Below are 14476 nucleotides of genomic sequence, written 5' to 3'. Positions count from 1 at the left end.
GGAGGAGTGGCCATGAAGCCTGAGCTACGGTCACCACCCCAAATGAAGCCCTGAAGAGAGTCTGAGGAAACAGCATGGAGTGGGTGGGTGAGCGAGCTGCTTCGGGGCAGATCTAAGGCTAATATCCACAACAGGAATCCCAAGCCTAGGAACTAGGGAGGGAAACAGGACAAACCCAGTTGTCTGAAACCAGTACAAACCCACAGATACAAGAAGCACGTATATATAAGGGGCGATCCTGTACGCCGGCGGCCCAGAGGCTACTGTGTGAACCTGTGACTGTGAAGGAAGCCTGACTTCATTAAAGACCCCGAGACGTTGGTGATGCAGAGACGTTGGTGATGCAGAGATGTGGGATCCCTGCCAAGAACAACTGAGAACCAGGAACAGAAACAACCCAAGAGATAGCCGTGTGCTGCAGTCAACAACGCTGAAAGGAGTTGGAGATCTGAAGAGCTCTGACATCAGACGTGGAGATGCAGAGTTTGGCGTCTGCCTTGCTGGTCTTCAGTCTTGTTTTGGTCGAGTGTTTCCTCACGATGCTCCCTTCCTCCCTTTGGGGCTGCAGATGTATAGTCTGTGCCACTGTATGTTGGAAATATATGATCTGCTTTTTGATTTTGATTTTACAGGGGGTTACAGTTAAGAGATTGTCTTGAGTCTCAAAAGAGACTTTGAACTTTAATGGGCATTTAAATGGTTCTTTGATGACTGTAACAGACCTGAGGACTTTTGAAGTTGGACTGGATGCATTTTTGCATTGTGATATGGCCTATGGAGCCCTGTGAGTGGAATGTGGCAGTTGAGTAAGAATGGCACCCACAGGTTCATATATTTGATTGCTGAAGTCGCCAGGGAGTGAGTGGAACTACTTAGAAGGATTAGAAGGTGTGACCTTGTTGGTAGGCGTGGCCTTGCTTGAGAGAGCATGTCAGGGAGGGCAGCCTTTCAGGTTTCAGAAGCCCAGGCTAGGCCCAGTGTCTCTCCTCCTTCTGCCTGTATATCCAGATGTAGAACTCAGCTACTTCTCTTTCCCTGCTGCCTGGAGACATCAGCATGCCAATATCCATATGTACATACATGACAATATCCATATGTACATACATGCATCAAATATGTAATTCTCAAAACTAAAATAGGAATGCTCAATTCATATTTTTTTCTTTCCAAAACCCAACAAAGCCATTTTACGTAGCTAGCTCAGAAAAATAAGACTGTTTGTCCACTTTATTGAAAAGCGAACCATTACGTGCTGAGTAACAGGCCCCACGATTGATGCAACCTGAGTAGTGACCCCTGTATTCACTGACATACACTGATGCTACACAGCTGGAAGGTAAAACACCACAAAGGGCAGTCAGTAATAATGCACCCCCATCATCTTTTTACTTCTAGAAGCAGCACTATAGAAACGTTCAAACCTGTGCATGAGTTTACCCCAAAAATCTGTAACCAAAGTAACCGTCTTACAGGGGTACCCCTTTCCAGCGCTAAGGTCATAGGGACTGGTGCCCAAGACAGTAGCCTCCTCTCCGTACACAGGGAACACGGGAGCTGCTTCATCTTCATTCTCCGAGTACTATCCTAAATACTCCTCAAACAACACTCCAGCCTAATGAGACCCTACCTCTGAAGAGATGTCTGTCCAGGTTGCTGCATGGATAGACTGGTACAGGAAATTCAAAACAATGAATGTCTAAGAGTAGCAGATGTTGGCAGCAAGGCCTCCCAAGACTCGGCTAGCTCAGGGAAAAATGAAAGAGACAGTCACCTTGGTAAATGTAGAACCCTCCCTGCCCTTTCTCGCTCGCCCTTTCTCTTTATTCAAATCTCTCTCCGGTATTAATCAAGACAATAAGTCACAGCAGGCTTAATGGCTTCTTTTAAATCTAAGTACTATCTGTTTCTCCTCGAATAGCTGTGCCTCCTGCAAAGAATCTCCACTGTGGACATCACTGTTTCTACCTGGCAATCCAGTTCTACTCCAGTCTCACGGCTCTCACAGCCCGTGTAGGGCTCTATCTGTAACATCACTCTCTTGCCCTGTTCACTTCCCGCCCAGCGTTAGAAACTACACGGAGGCACAGGCTAGTCGGCTTTCTTGTCCGTTGTTCACACGGTGCCTGGCACGCATTATACACATACCAAGTATTTCAGTAATAAAGAAGAGATCTCACCCAGCCAACGAGGCTCAAAATATTTGCAGCCAGTGGACCAAAAAATAAATAAATAAATAAATATTAAGCCCTTAAATCACTGGAAAGGGCTGAGCAGCCACAATTTTTTTTTTCTTGGAAAAACCAAAGGAGAGAGAAGCAGGAACGGAAAGAATGAGCACCCACAGACTCAGAGGCTGGAGGGGCTACACACGCCCAACACCATTGACACTGGAAGGCTTGCCCTCACCACACCCAGTATTACAGAGGCTCAGAATCCCTATGCAGTGATCTGTCCTCGCTGTCTTTACTCAAATAACAATCGAGATCCCAACAGCGCAATAACAAAAGCTACACAGGGATCACACAGGGACCATCAGAAAAACTGAGGAGGGTAAAGAAGTCTGACTGGCATGGATAGGAACACTCCCAAGTCAAGAGTTTTCAAAATGTGCACAATTATTACAGTTAGTAAGAATTGAGCTGAATACCTCAAGTCTGATAAAATTATATATACATATATACATATACATTATATATACATTGTGTGTGTGTGTGTGTGTGTGTGTGTGTGTGTAGTTAGTCAAGTTTCTCATAATACTACCCCTACCATAAAACATTCTAAAGAAACCCTTGAAGCAAATTCAGATGGGTAAAATTATCCCCCTCACACATGACAGAGAAAATCACTTATTTAACTTGAAATACACTTGTTTCTTCTGCCCAAGTATCACAGATGTTTAAGCGTGCAACACAGATGCCCCCGGCGGGCGACAGGAGTCAGTCCTCTCCAGCTGCCCTGAGTGAACTCCAGGTGGAACGCAGGACTTCCCTCTCAGGCCTGCCCCTCTAGTCACTGGACTGGGTCCTGGTCAGGTCCACAGCTCCTACTTGGGATAAAGGGAGATGCTAGTGTTCAGTGCCACGGCACAAAATCTACAGGGAAAAAGCCTGGTTTCTGGTGTTAGCTGATTCAGTGGCAGTAAACAGTTGGTCTTGGTGGGTCAGTATACGACTTAACCTTAGAGCAAGAGTGAGGAAGGTAAAGATTCAGGCAAGTGCACTTTTCAAGTGCTCTCCCCAATCCACAGCTGAGCTGTAAGTCGGAAATCAGGCACACTCGAGGAGTTTGCTTAGACTGGCAGAAATGGAAAGCCCCACGCAGTCAAACTCCTGCTTCCTCTTCTCTCCTACAGGCAATTCCGCCCGGTGTTCTTCAGGAAAACACACCTCCTGAGTGCATCACTCAAAAGGGCCAACGGGAGAGACAATTTCAGTGTCTACCAACCGGTAGACATCTAGGAAAAGGTGGGGCCCATCCGTATGCTGCACTACTATGAACTAACAAGAAACCAACCGCCAGGCCGCCACATGGACGAACTCGGAAACGGGAAGTGAAGGTCATCAATCAGGTGCTGCGCACTGAGTTAATTCAAATAAAAAATAAAAAGGCAAACTCGCACAAACAGGACCATTAGTACTTGCCTGGTGCTGTGAGCTGGAATAGGGAGTGATTATAAGTGAGTATCCACATCTTACCCAGATAACCACAGTGCCCAAGTCTGCTGTGGGTAACTAAAGGCTACCCTGGCCTATAAATGCATTTTAAAAAAATCACTGCAATATAAGCTTCAACAGGGTAAACTTTACAGGAAATAGGAAAAAGCTCCAAGGACCCCCTAGCTTCCAAACTCCTCATTGTCTTAAACACCAATTTTTAAAAACTGAAAGGGGACAGAAGAGCAGTTAACTGGCGCCAGCCAGGCACGAAAGCAAGCCAGGCAGCCTGCCCTCTAGAGGCCAGAAAGCGTCATTGCTTGAAAGCAACGGATACCAAGTAAGCACAGAAGTAGAATCAAGAGAATGAATGTATCTAAGTTTGCAGCCCCTTCCTTGCCTCACACAACTGGGCGACCATCTCACGGCAAACCAGAAATCTGTCCCTAGAGGAAGGGCTGCTCCAGACGCTGACGGAACAGATGAGCTTAAGGCCATGCAGCGACTTCACACCCTGTACATTTTTCCCCGAAAGCCACTGGAGGATGGATGCATTTCATCCAATGAAACAGCAAGCCAAAGACCAGGAGAAACAGGGATGCCGCCTGACACAGCTGGACACTGGGTCTAGGGGCAGTCTGCTCTGCGCAGCTCTCAAAAGTGAAACGCTCCAAAGTGAAGTCAACAGGCTATCCAGAACAATTAATAATACACATTCAGCATTAGGGAAAATGGGTGAGAGGCTGAACGCTGCTAGGTGCTTGTCTTGTCTTTGAGGGTGCGTGAGGGGGAAAGCAATCATGTGACACTGAAAACCATGCCTAAAAGAGCTAAGCAGTTTAAGAGGGTGTTGTTTTAACAAGAAAATATCACATTCCAGTTGGCTCAGATAAAGATTATTCACACAGTCATGAAAACATAAATAACTATCATTTTAGCCCCCGGTTGATGACCTCATTTGTGGGAGGAGCAAGAATAGGAGACAAACAGTCAACTGCTCTAGAACTACCGTAGCCCAGCAGCAGTAGCAGCTATCACAGGATGTAGTCAGTGCCAATCAACTGAGAAAGGCGGGCCTCAGCATGCACTAGGGAGATGAGACAGGACAGTAAATATACAGCGCTCCAGCAGACTGAAGTACTTAAGGGTTCTTTGGAGAGTCGGTTATGTGGGATGGTGTTCTGTTAAAGTGGACACAGGTGAAAGACTAAGGCAGACTCGTGAAGGAACATTTAGCTGAAGCAGACAGGAGGGAGAGAGAAGGGAGTGGAGGGAGGATGTCCTGCTAAAGCGAGCCTGTGAAAGGACATGTGATGAAAGATTCTTTGCTAACGACATGCATGTACTGGTCCGCCTTACATTGCATAGTTAAGCCGCATCTGTCAGGACTCCACAGAAAGAAACAAACCAAAAAACTATCAGGGGTGTGCTGCAGTTTCTTGCCACTTCCGAGGACTTGGGCTGATTGGCAGAGTGATGTCAGCTGAGAGAGACACATGTGCTAGGACAAGGCACATGGAGGACACGTGATGTTTGGAGGACAAATAAAAAGAACTGGAAGGACAGTGAAGGGGCGTGAGCTAGACATGCTAATAGAGCCAGCTGTGCGGCTCTTGAGATCTTCGCTTCCCTGAGAGAGAGAGGCACAGTCGAGAACATTGAGCTCTTCTTGGCCCTGGTCCCTCCTGATGGCTCGTGTGAAGGCTGAGGCCTAGCTGTCTCTGCTAGGTCATGCCACCACTGCTAATTCGTGTTATCCTGACTCTGCTGAACCAGACTGCTGGTGTATCCTTGAAGTGTTTACGAATAGATCGAGCAGTGGCTGCTGACCTGTGAACTGAACTGCTGCTTTCCAGACAACGCAGACGGGAGTTGCTTTCTAAACCTTTCTAAACAGGTCCACTTCCCCTGTATCCTTCCTTTCCCACTACCTCTGGTAGGAGGAGGTGGGCTAAAAGAAAAGTTAAAGCATTTAGGAACCATCATTAAAAATAAGCTTAAAAAAAAAAAATCACAGAGCAGACAGTGCTGAAAACTGATGCTCCAAAGGGCAGGGTACCTCCAAGTTCTGAAATAAGCATCTAAGGATTGCTAACCCCAGCGACACTCACCAGTGACCTTACTACGTTCTAAACTCTCTATTAACAAACAACACAGGGGTGTTCTGAGTTATAAACCAAAGGTAAGGTTCTTCTGTTAGTTACTTGAACGTAATAGGATAACGTGTCCACACATAGCCACATCTGAGACACAATGCCTACCCTAAAACACAAGAGACTTCTGTGATAGAGAGGTATGTAACCCACATATAGAATGTGTACACACAAATCTGGAAGCACAGGTTTCTTGGCTCTGTTTCTCAATGGCAGGAAGTGGACTGCTAGACACTGACAACAGCCTGCTCACGTGCCAAGTAAGGTGAGCTGAGAGCCTGCTCCAAATCAGTTCTGCTAGCCAGGGCCTTGCTTCTTAAAGCACAGTTCATAGCGCAGGTGCAAAGAAGACCGTCTCAGAAACAGCACAGCACACCTACGGCAAACTGACACAGCAAACTACACACTGGCACTCTATGGGACATCCACCTTCCATTTCAATTTTTGGTCACCTGCTTTTACCTAAGTGTTTCTGAGCCACCGAAACTTTAAAAAGGAACACTGCAGCCAGATAAAAGGCATTAATTACTACAGTCCCAGCCGTTCTGGAGATGGAGGCACGAGAACCTTGAGTTCAAGACCAGACTGAGTTTTTTGAGCTACAGAGATAAACTGAGGAGACCCTGCCTCATTTTAAAAGCAACAGTTGGCTGGTGGTAGTGGCACAGGCCTTTAATACTAGCACTGAAAGCAGAGGCAGGTGGATCGAAAAGCTCAAGGCCATCATAGTCTACACAGGGAGCTCCAAACCAGACAAGGCTACATAGTGAGGAACTGTCTCATAAAAACAAGCAGGGAGCTGTGCTGGGTCCATGTGTTTGGGTGCAGAGACATGGGCTGAGGACCTGGGAATGATTACAGAATATACCCTGATATCTGTCAGTGCGTGCATGTGTGTGTGCATGAGTGGGGGGGGGGGGCGCATGTCTCTGTGTGTGTGTGTGTGTGTGTGTGTGTGCTCTCGCACACTGTGGTGTGGTTTGTGTGTGTATGTGTGTCCCTCTATCCTGTATTCATTGAAGAAAGCAATACTCCCCACACATACCCAATGCACTAACACAGAATCTCTATGCAGGAAATAGTACAGGGGGTACCCGAAAACACCCAAGGCTGTACCTGCTCCTGTTGACTCACCAATTTAGTTCTAAATACCTCTTAGTGGTCCCATATATAAAACATCCTAATGTCTCGGTCTTACATGAAAAGTCCGAAAATGCCGTTGCTTTAACCCAAACAACACCAGCAGTCTGTAGCCCTCACACGGTCTCACAGCAGAAGATCACACTCTATTGGCAAACTGGTGGAAAATTATTAAACACAAAAACATATTTATGGCTGCTCATAATATACTATCCCTTGCCCTTCTTCCTAGCCATCGTTCCCAAAAGTGTTTACCCTGATTCAACCCTCCTGCTACCTATCCTATAGCAAAGCAAACTAATCATCTTCTACAGTTAAATGAGTAATTGGGAACCCTGACCATCCAGATGAGAAACCAAACAGTGAAAACTCTATTTAAAATTTCAAAGCAACTACCTGAAGATTCTTTGTATAACATAGGCTACTAGGTATCTATCTACTCTGCCAGAGAAACACTGTAAACACTAATCCAAACCCCTAAAACCACTGTGCACTCTAATAAATATGGGACGCGGGGAAGTCTCTGCAGACTAAGTCCTTGACTCTAATATGCCTTTGTGCACTTGCTGTCCATAAAATCTCTTTCACTGAGGTCACATGTCACCTCTCACCAGAGTTGTCTCAGCACCTTGACCTTCTATGTCCAAAGAGTGTTAATTTCTGCAACTATTTACATAACCTGCTATTTTTTTTTTAAATAACTGAAATGAATAACTGGGAAAATGCAAGCAATGATCACACAGGGCACTGTGAACTTCTTACAAGAGGGTGAAAAGGAGAACTGTCTGACACTAAGTGTGGACAGTGCTTGGCTCACAAAGCTGCTCATACCAGTGGGCAAGTACTTACCAACACTAGCAAAGAGATGAACAAAACAGCACACACAGACTCAGATGTTAAAGCATCTCCCTTTCAGGTTCTTAGTCACGGGACCTTCACTCCCTGGGAGTGAAGCTCCTTGGATGACCATTCTTTAGCCCAGCACATCTTTCCTGTGGCATATTATTACTCCAAAAGGAGCTCAATTCCTTTTTAATGTTCCTTTGTTTATCCAGACTGAGCAGTGAACACACACAAGTGCTATCAGAAAGGCACGGATAACTTCCTTGGATTGTGATAATAACAGAAACACACACATCTCCAATGCTGGCCAAGCAAAGAGGCAAAATACAAGTCTGCCGCAGTTCAAATGAGTACACACTTGTCACAATGTTTCAGAGAGTTAAAACCCCAGCAGCAGGCCCCAGAGAAGGGTGGATTTCTGTCTGGCTTTACTGTCCCTGCTTTCCGGAAGCAGCAGGTAAGTGTTTGGGACTGATAGTCTGCAGAGCTACACAGCAGTACTTCTCGTTCAACAGGCTGGCTTCCTCCCACCTTACCCACGTCCGGATCCTTCCAGCATTAAGGACACCCAAGTCTCAGAACAAGTCTGAACATGCCTCTGAACTGCAGGTCAGCTGACACTCCTCAGGACGGACCATCTCGCTCAGAATTGTCAGGGCCCGCTGGATGGCTTCACTTCCCCCAGGAACAAGAGATACTCTGCTTGCCAGACAACAGCTGAGGCACTTTACCCCTGAGCAGCGATCAGAACCAACCGTGTAACACTCCTATCCTGTCCACAGAAGTTCCACCCTATCTAGTGGAAAAAACGCCACTTAAAAGGGAGAACCAACGCCTACAATTAATTGTACACGCATCCCCCAAGTTAAGAGACATAGAGTAACCCCCGATTATCTGCCTCAACCTTGCTTCCTCTTCGTCTCCATCCGGCAGCCCCTTGCCCAGACGTGCACCACTCCCCTCTAGACTTATGTCCTAGGTCAGTGATCCTCAACCTTCCCAATGCTGCATCCCTTTAAGGGTGACCCTCAACCATAAAATTACCTTTGTTGCTACTTCATAACTGTAGTTCTGCTACTGCTATGAATCGCAATGTAAATATCTGTGTTTTTCCCATGGTCTTCAGTGAGAGACTCCTGTGAAAGGGTCATTCTGCAGCCCCTAGGTTCAGAACCTCTGTCCTGGGCCGACCGTCTTAACTGTTCTTCCCAGAGTATCATCTGATGAGGTTCCCTACTCCTAGAGATCCCCAAGCCCAATCATACCTATTAACAGATCCTCAGTGCTTACAGAAAGTCAATGATGTCACTCCTCAGCTCCCGCCCAGACTGCCTTCCTGACACTACCATTCTGGCCATTCCCGATGGCCGCTCTTGGTCCTTCATCCTCCACACACCCTCATCCCTCTCTGCCTTTCTTAAGTAACTCGATGTTAACTGCCCTGTCAAGCAAGGCCTTTGGGCCTAAACCTGCCTCCTGCTTAACCTCCCAGTTCACACGAGCCCCCTCCTCCAAGGACAGAAAAACAGAGCACATCTGGCCTGTCCTCCGTGCCTCCCTAAATGCACCCAGATTTCAGACCCACAGGCCCCCGCCTCACCCCAGCAATGACTATCACTAAAGTCTTCTCTGACACACCACAATCTCTTCAAACCAGAATTCTCCTTCTTGGGATGGCAATACGCTCGCAAAATATAAAATACTGGTAGTTACCCAAGGGAAAAAGAAACATAAATTCTCAAATATTCAAAAGAAAAGTTAAACCCAAAGTAACACGGCAGTAAGCTTTTTACCCGCCTCAGTCTTCCACACTATAATTGTCCTCAGAGATGATAATTAAAATTCACCATTGATTCAACCCGGACAAGCAGTAAGCAGACCGGCCACCGCTACAGACATTTCTCGTGTGCATACAGTGTTCTGAATATAACCTTATAAACACAACTCCAGGCACAGCAGGTTTCCAGACACAGAACTGAAGGTCCAGCTCAGAGCAGGCAAGCACCTGCTCACTGAACATAAGGACTCCCCCCCAAAATTATTTTTTCTAAGCTTGAATCTATGAGTATCTTTCCACGTGATCCTTCAAATACCTAAGGCTAGGAATACTTTTCTCTAAACAAATACATTGTCTTTCAATTTTTTTTTTTTAATTTCACCTTTGGGGGGTATATTACCTGCATGTAACCATATGTGCAGGTGTGGGGGGGGAGGGGTGTATACACATGCCTATATTTACCACCCAGCCAACAAAGGACATGTTCCTCTGTCAACACTCCCACCCCATGGCCCCCACCCCACCCCACCCCTGCCCTATTCCCTGGATTGAATCTGGAGCTAGAGTGGACGACAAGTCCCAGGGGTCCTCCTGACTCCAACCTCACAGTGCTACATTACTGGTCCAGCTTTTTATGTGGGTGCTGGGGATTTGAACTCAAGTCCTCATGCCAGCACAGCATGCACTCTTGGCTGCTGGGCCTTCTCCCTAGCACCTTAACTCTTCTTTGAAAGAAAAGACGGCAGACAGGATTCAACCACACTAGCCTACTCGTGTTAAAAATATTTCAAAAACCAGAATGTAGCCTCAAAAAGTCATCTTCATAGAGACTTCGCTTTCACTTCCAGTCTCCTCACGGTATTAAATACACCCCTCAAAATAAGGTCCGCTCCCAGTCCTGCCCCACTAGATACCACTACCGAGCAGAGGGACAGGGAGGGCGGCTCGGGAGGCAGGGCACTTGCAGAGCAAGCGTGAGCATGGGAACTCAGATTTCCATGACCCAGGTGGATATGGGGACCCTCAGTAATCCCAGCATGTGGGAGGTAGACATAGGGGGCCTGGAACTAGACCAGCTAAACTGACAGGCCCTAGTTTTCAATGAGAGACCCTACCACAGTTCACAAGGTAGAAAGCAATCAAGGAAGACACCAGACATCAAACCTAGGCCTCCACATACATGTGCACACCCACGTACAAACACATACACGGGGATACTCATACCACATACATGTGTATATGTATGTGTATATACATGCCTATGTGCGCGCGCACGCGTGCATGCTGAAATAATTTAGGACTCTAGGTTGTTCAATTAATGGTTTACCTGAAAACCCTTTTCCTAAAATTTGTCTTTATAGCTGTTAATAAACTCTACTATTAATAACCTAACCCCATGTCGACCAATAAAAATGGAAACTAGGGGTTGGGGATTTAGCTCAGTGGTAGAGCACTTGCCTAGCAAGCGCAAGGCCCTGGGTTCGGTCCCCAGCTCCGGAAAAAAAAAAAAAAAAATGGAAACTAAACCAACCTGCACAACAGAAAAGGGAAACAGATGCCATTTCTAGTTCTTCCTGTGCCGCTTCATAAATGTAGTAGCCCCTACTAATCTGCTACCAATTCAGGCACAGCACACTGGGGGAAGTCTGATGTGTGGAATAACATCGTGACAATGTTTACAAAGAAGAAAAACAAACCTGGGGTACTTATCAATGAAATGTTACCTTAAGTTCAAGACTTAGGAAAGAAAGGATATACACACCAAAAACCAATGGTGGGCTATTAAACTAAGCTATAAAAACTCTGTTTGCATGCTTGAGAATGTCCTTAATATGGGGGGGGGGGGGGGGGTGTGACTACCTGTGAGTAAAACCAAGCACTACTTCGTAGGGTTTCCACTTAACTTTTACATCAGTGTCTCAGTAGATCTGCACAGACGACTTCTCAACTGCACTGGGTGTAGTTAGCACATCCCTGGTACCCCCCCCACACACACCAAAAGCAATATTTAGCAAATCTACTTCAAAAGGGGAGCGAGGTGGGAAGGACAAAGAACCCGCCCAGATTGACACCACAAAGTGTCCGCCTCTTAAAACCAACTAAAACCCGCACTGGCCTTTTAAAAGGCACTAGGGCTTTCTGGCTTTCCTTCTCTACCCACAGTTTCCAGGCTGACCCAGGGAGACACAAACAATCCAAGTACTGTGTAATCAGGTCAAAAACAAGCGCTGGCTAACTCACTTGGAAGAGTCTACTCACAACTTAGATCTGGCCAGAAAAACTAGGTTAGAAAAAAACCAACCGGTGCTTAAACAAACTCTGGAGCTGGGAAGAGTGTCTTTAAGCCAGTTACCAGCCAGCTGCTCAGTGAGTTGCAACAGTCTTTTTCCAAAATTTTCCAAAGCCTTCCAAATTCAGTTGGACCCAGCAGGCAGTTAACGGGGCTCCCTTTCAAATTCAAAAATTTGGCCCAGGCCCCAACAGTTAACCAACAAAACATGCTAATTCACTTGAGATCACCTAAGAGCACTGACTCAGGCTCAGACCACAGGCCGGTCCACACCACCATCCAGGCCCTGTGGTGGGGGAAGGGAGAAGCTGGAACTGGGAGAAGCAATCAGAAGCACATAAACCCTATTCATAAAACAGAAAAGGGACAATAGAATCCACACTTAATTTGGCCTCAGAAAATGTCTACAGTCAGCTTCAACCACCACCCCCATTTTTAAGGAAACAATGACAATTCTTCATGGCGAGTCACAAAGCCCTCCTTCACAAGATATTTTTTTTTCCTTTGTAGCTCAACCTTGACCCAGTCCCAGTAACTAGAAAACTCCCCAAGCAAAGATAATTCCAGAAAACCATTTGCTAACAAGAAAGAAACCAGGAAAGAGAACTTAAAAGGGTTTTTTGCTTTGTTTGTTTTGTGTTTTTTTTTTTTGCTTTGTTCGTGTTTTTAAACACTTAGGAGCCTGAGCCCCACTTCTAGTTCTAGAACGAGCAAAACGGAATGAACAACAACAGTTAGCAACATCAGGGGCCAGCTACTCAGCACGAACTCACAGCTCCCTTAGTTTCCTTTGCAGCCTGGAGAGGAGGGTACATTTAAAGAAAGAGAAGGGGTGGTGGGTGTGAAGCAGGCATCCTGTCTACACCTTAGCTCTCTCTCCTCCTAGCCATCTCAATTACACAGCTGTCACACAGGTTATTCCTGGAATTCACATTTTATAATACCCACACTGTAATTCCTTCTGCTCCTGTGGCCCAAAAGCACACTCCTCTCGGCTTCCCCAAAATACTGTCCACCAGAAGAGGGTAAGAGCAGTTCCAGGTAAAGCCAATCTCCCCAAGTTAAATCCTTTTGGCAAGCACTCCCAAGGCATGATGACAATTCTCAAGAATCCCAAGGCAGTGGTTGAGTGTAATCATAGGCAAGGCCTGTCTACACTGAATCTTAATTCACATACAAATGCAAACGCATGGAGGCCAGATTTGGAGGAAAGGGGGATGGGGGGGGGGACCCTTCGGTCGCCCTCGAACACAAAATTCCTTTTCTATTTTGCTGAAGCTAAGTGCATGCCTAACAGTGTAGCTTATTTCCTTTATCTCAAAGCCAGGAAATGAGGTCTTTTAAGGCCAGTCTGAACACAGGCGAAAAACAAAAAGAAACAAGAAACAAGAAAAGCCAGGCGAAAACCCCTTTCTCAACTTTGGCCAGGCAGCACGGCCTGCAGTCAGCAGTGTTCCGTCACCCTTTCCCTCGTCCCCTAAGAAGTTTCTCCACGCCACGGGGAACAAAGGCGCCCCACACCGACCTTATAGACTTGTCCATAGGTGCCATTTCCAACCACTTCCACCAGCTCAAAAATCCCAGCAGGGTCCTGGGGAGAGAGGAGGGGGAGGTTATCATCTCAAAAGGGGGACCCCGACCGAGGAGGACGAGCGGGCGGAGGGAGGGATGCAGGGCGGTGACAAAGGCTCGCCCCGCCGGGTCCCCGGGAGCGCCGCGGAAGCCGCCCGCCCGCTCGCCCAGCAGACAAAGGGGCCGCCGCGCCCGCGGGTGTCCGTGTCCACCGCGGCGCGCAGGGCGCGGCCGCACTCACCCGCAGGGACGACAGGTCGATGTCCACCAAGCTTTTAGCCGGAGAGTCGTTCGCCATCTTCCCCGGGTCGCCGCCCCAAGAGCAGGCGAGCGAGCGAGCGACGGGCAGGGGCTCGGCGGCGCCGGGGCTCGGGCCGCACAAGCAGGCCGCCGCCGGCGCGGCGTGTCGTCTGGTCTGAGCGGAGCGCGGCGAGCGCGGGCCACGGGGCTCACACCATGGCGCGGCGGCCCTCCCTCGGCCCCCACCCACCCCCCGGGCGTCGCCCGCCGCCTCAGGCCCCGGCGCCCCGCGCGCGCGCGCCTGCACGAGCCGCCCGGAGCTGGGGCCGGAGAGCGCGGCGAGCGAGCAAGCGAACGCGAGGCCGCGAAACAAAGATGCCGCGGGAGGCGGGGGCGGGGGCGGGGACGCGGGGCACCGACCGGCGCCGCTGAGGAGGGGCGAGCGGCTCCCCCGCCCCCTCCGCCGGGAGAGCGGGTGGAACCCGGCCCTCGCCCTCGCTCGCCCGCCCGCGTGAATATTCAGCAGGGGTGGGGCTCGAACAATGGCGGGGCGGCCGGCCCTCGGCGGATGGCAGCCGGGCCCCGGGTGGGGCCGGGAGCCCTCGGGGCCTTCCCGGAGGAGGTGCGGGGCGCGGCGGAACGCCCCAGCCTCCGCTAACAATGACTGAGAGACTACGAGCGGCTCGGCGGCCCGGTGGACACCCACTCGCGCTGCTTGCCGGAGAGAGGGTGTGCCCGGGCGCGCTGGGTCCGGCCTCTGTCCTCTCCGCCGCCTACGGCCCGTCGGTCCCGAAGACCCTGGTTTCCT

General features: G+C 48.6%; 1 protein-coding gene across 52 annotated transcripts in view; it reads right to left on the bottom strand.

Moving 5' to 3' along the window:
- Map4k4 (mitogen-activated protein kinase kinase kinase kinase 4) overlaps positions 1 to 14166 on the bottom strand; it is a 125781-nt gene extending 111615 nt beyond the window's left edge. For 6 of the 52 annotated variants that reach the window (XM_063266925.1, XM_063266922.1, XM_039083228.2 and 3 more), the window contains exons 1-2: positions 13670 to 14157; positions 13382 to 13447 (exon numbers count right to left, since the gene is read on the bottom strand). In XM_063266925.1, coding sequence (XP_063122995.1) covers positions 13382 to 13447; positions 13670 to 13726 — 123 coding nt within the window. In that variant the 5' untranslated portion in view covers positions 13727 to 14157. Of the gene's footprint in view, positions 1 to 13381; positions 13448 to 13669 lie in introns of all 52 variants that reach the window. The other 46 variants (XM_063266918.1, XM_063266919.1, XM_008767014.4 and 43 more) reach the window with 17 other exon arrangements.
- Positions 14167 to 14476: the final 310 nt, after the last annotated feature.

The sequence above is a fragment of the Rattus norvegicus genome, chromosome 9, assembly GCF_036323735.1.
Source record: "Rattus norvegicus strain BN/NHsdMcwi chromosome 9, GRCr8, whole genome shotgun sequence".
Classification (NCBI taxonomy): Eukaryota; Metazoa; Chordata; class Mammalia; order Rodentia; family Muridae; genus Rattus; species Rattus norvegicus.
The sequence above is the reverse complement of the archived record's forward strand: the minus strand, read 5'-3'. Positions and strand labels throughout refer to the sequence as shown.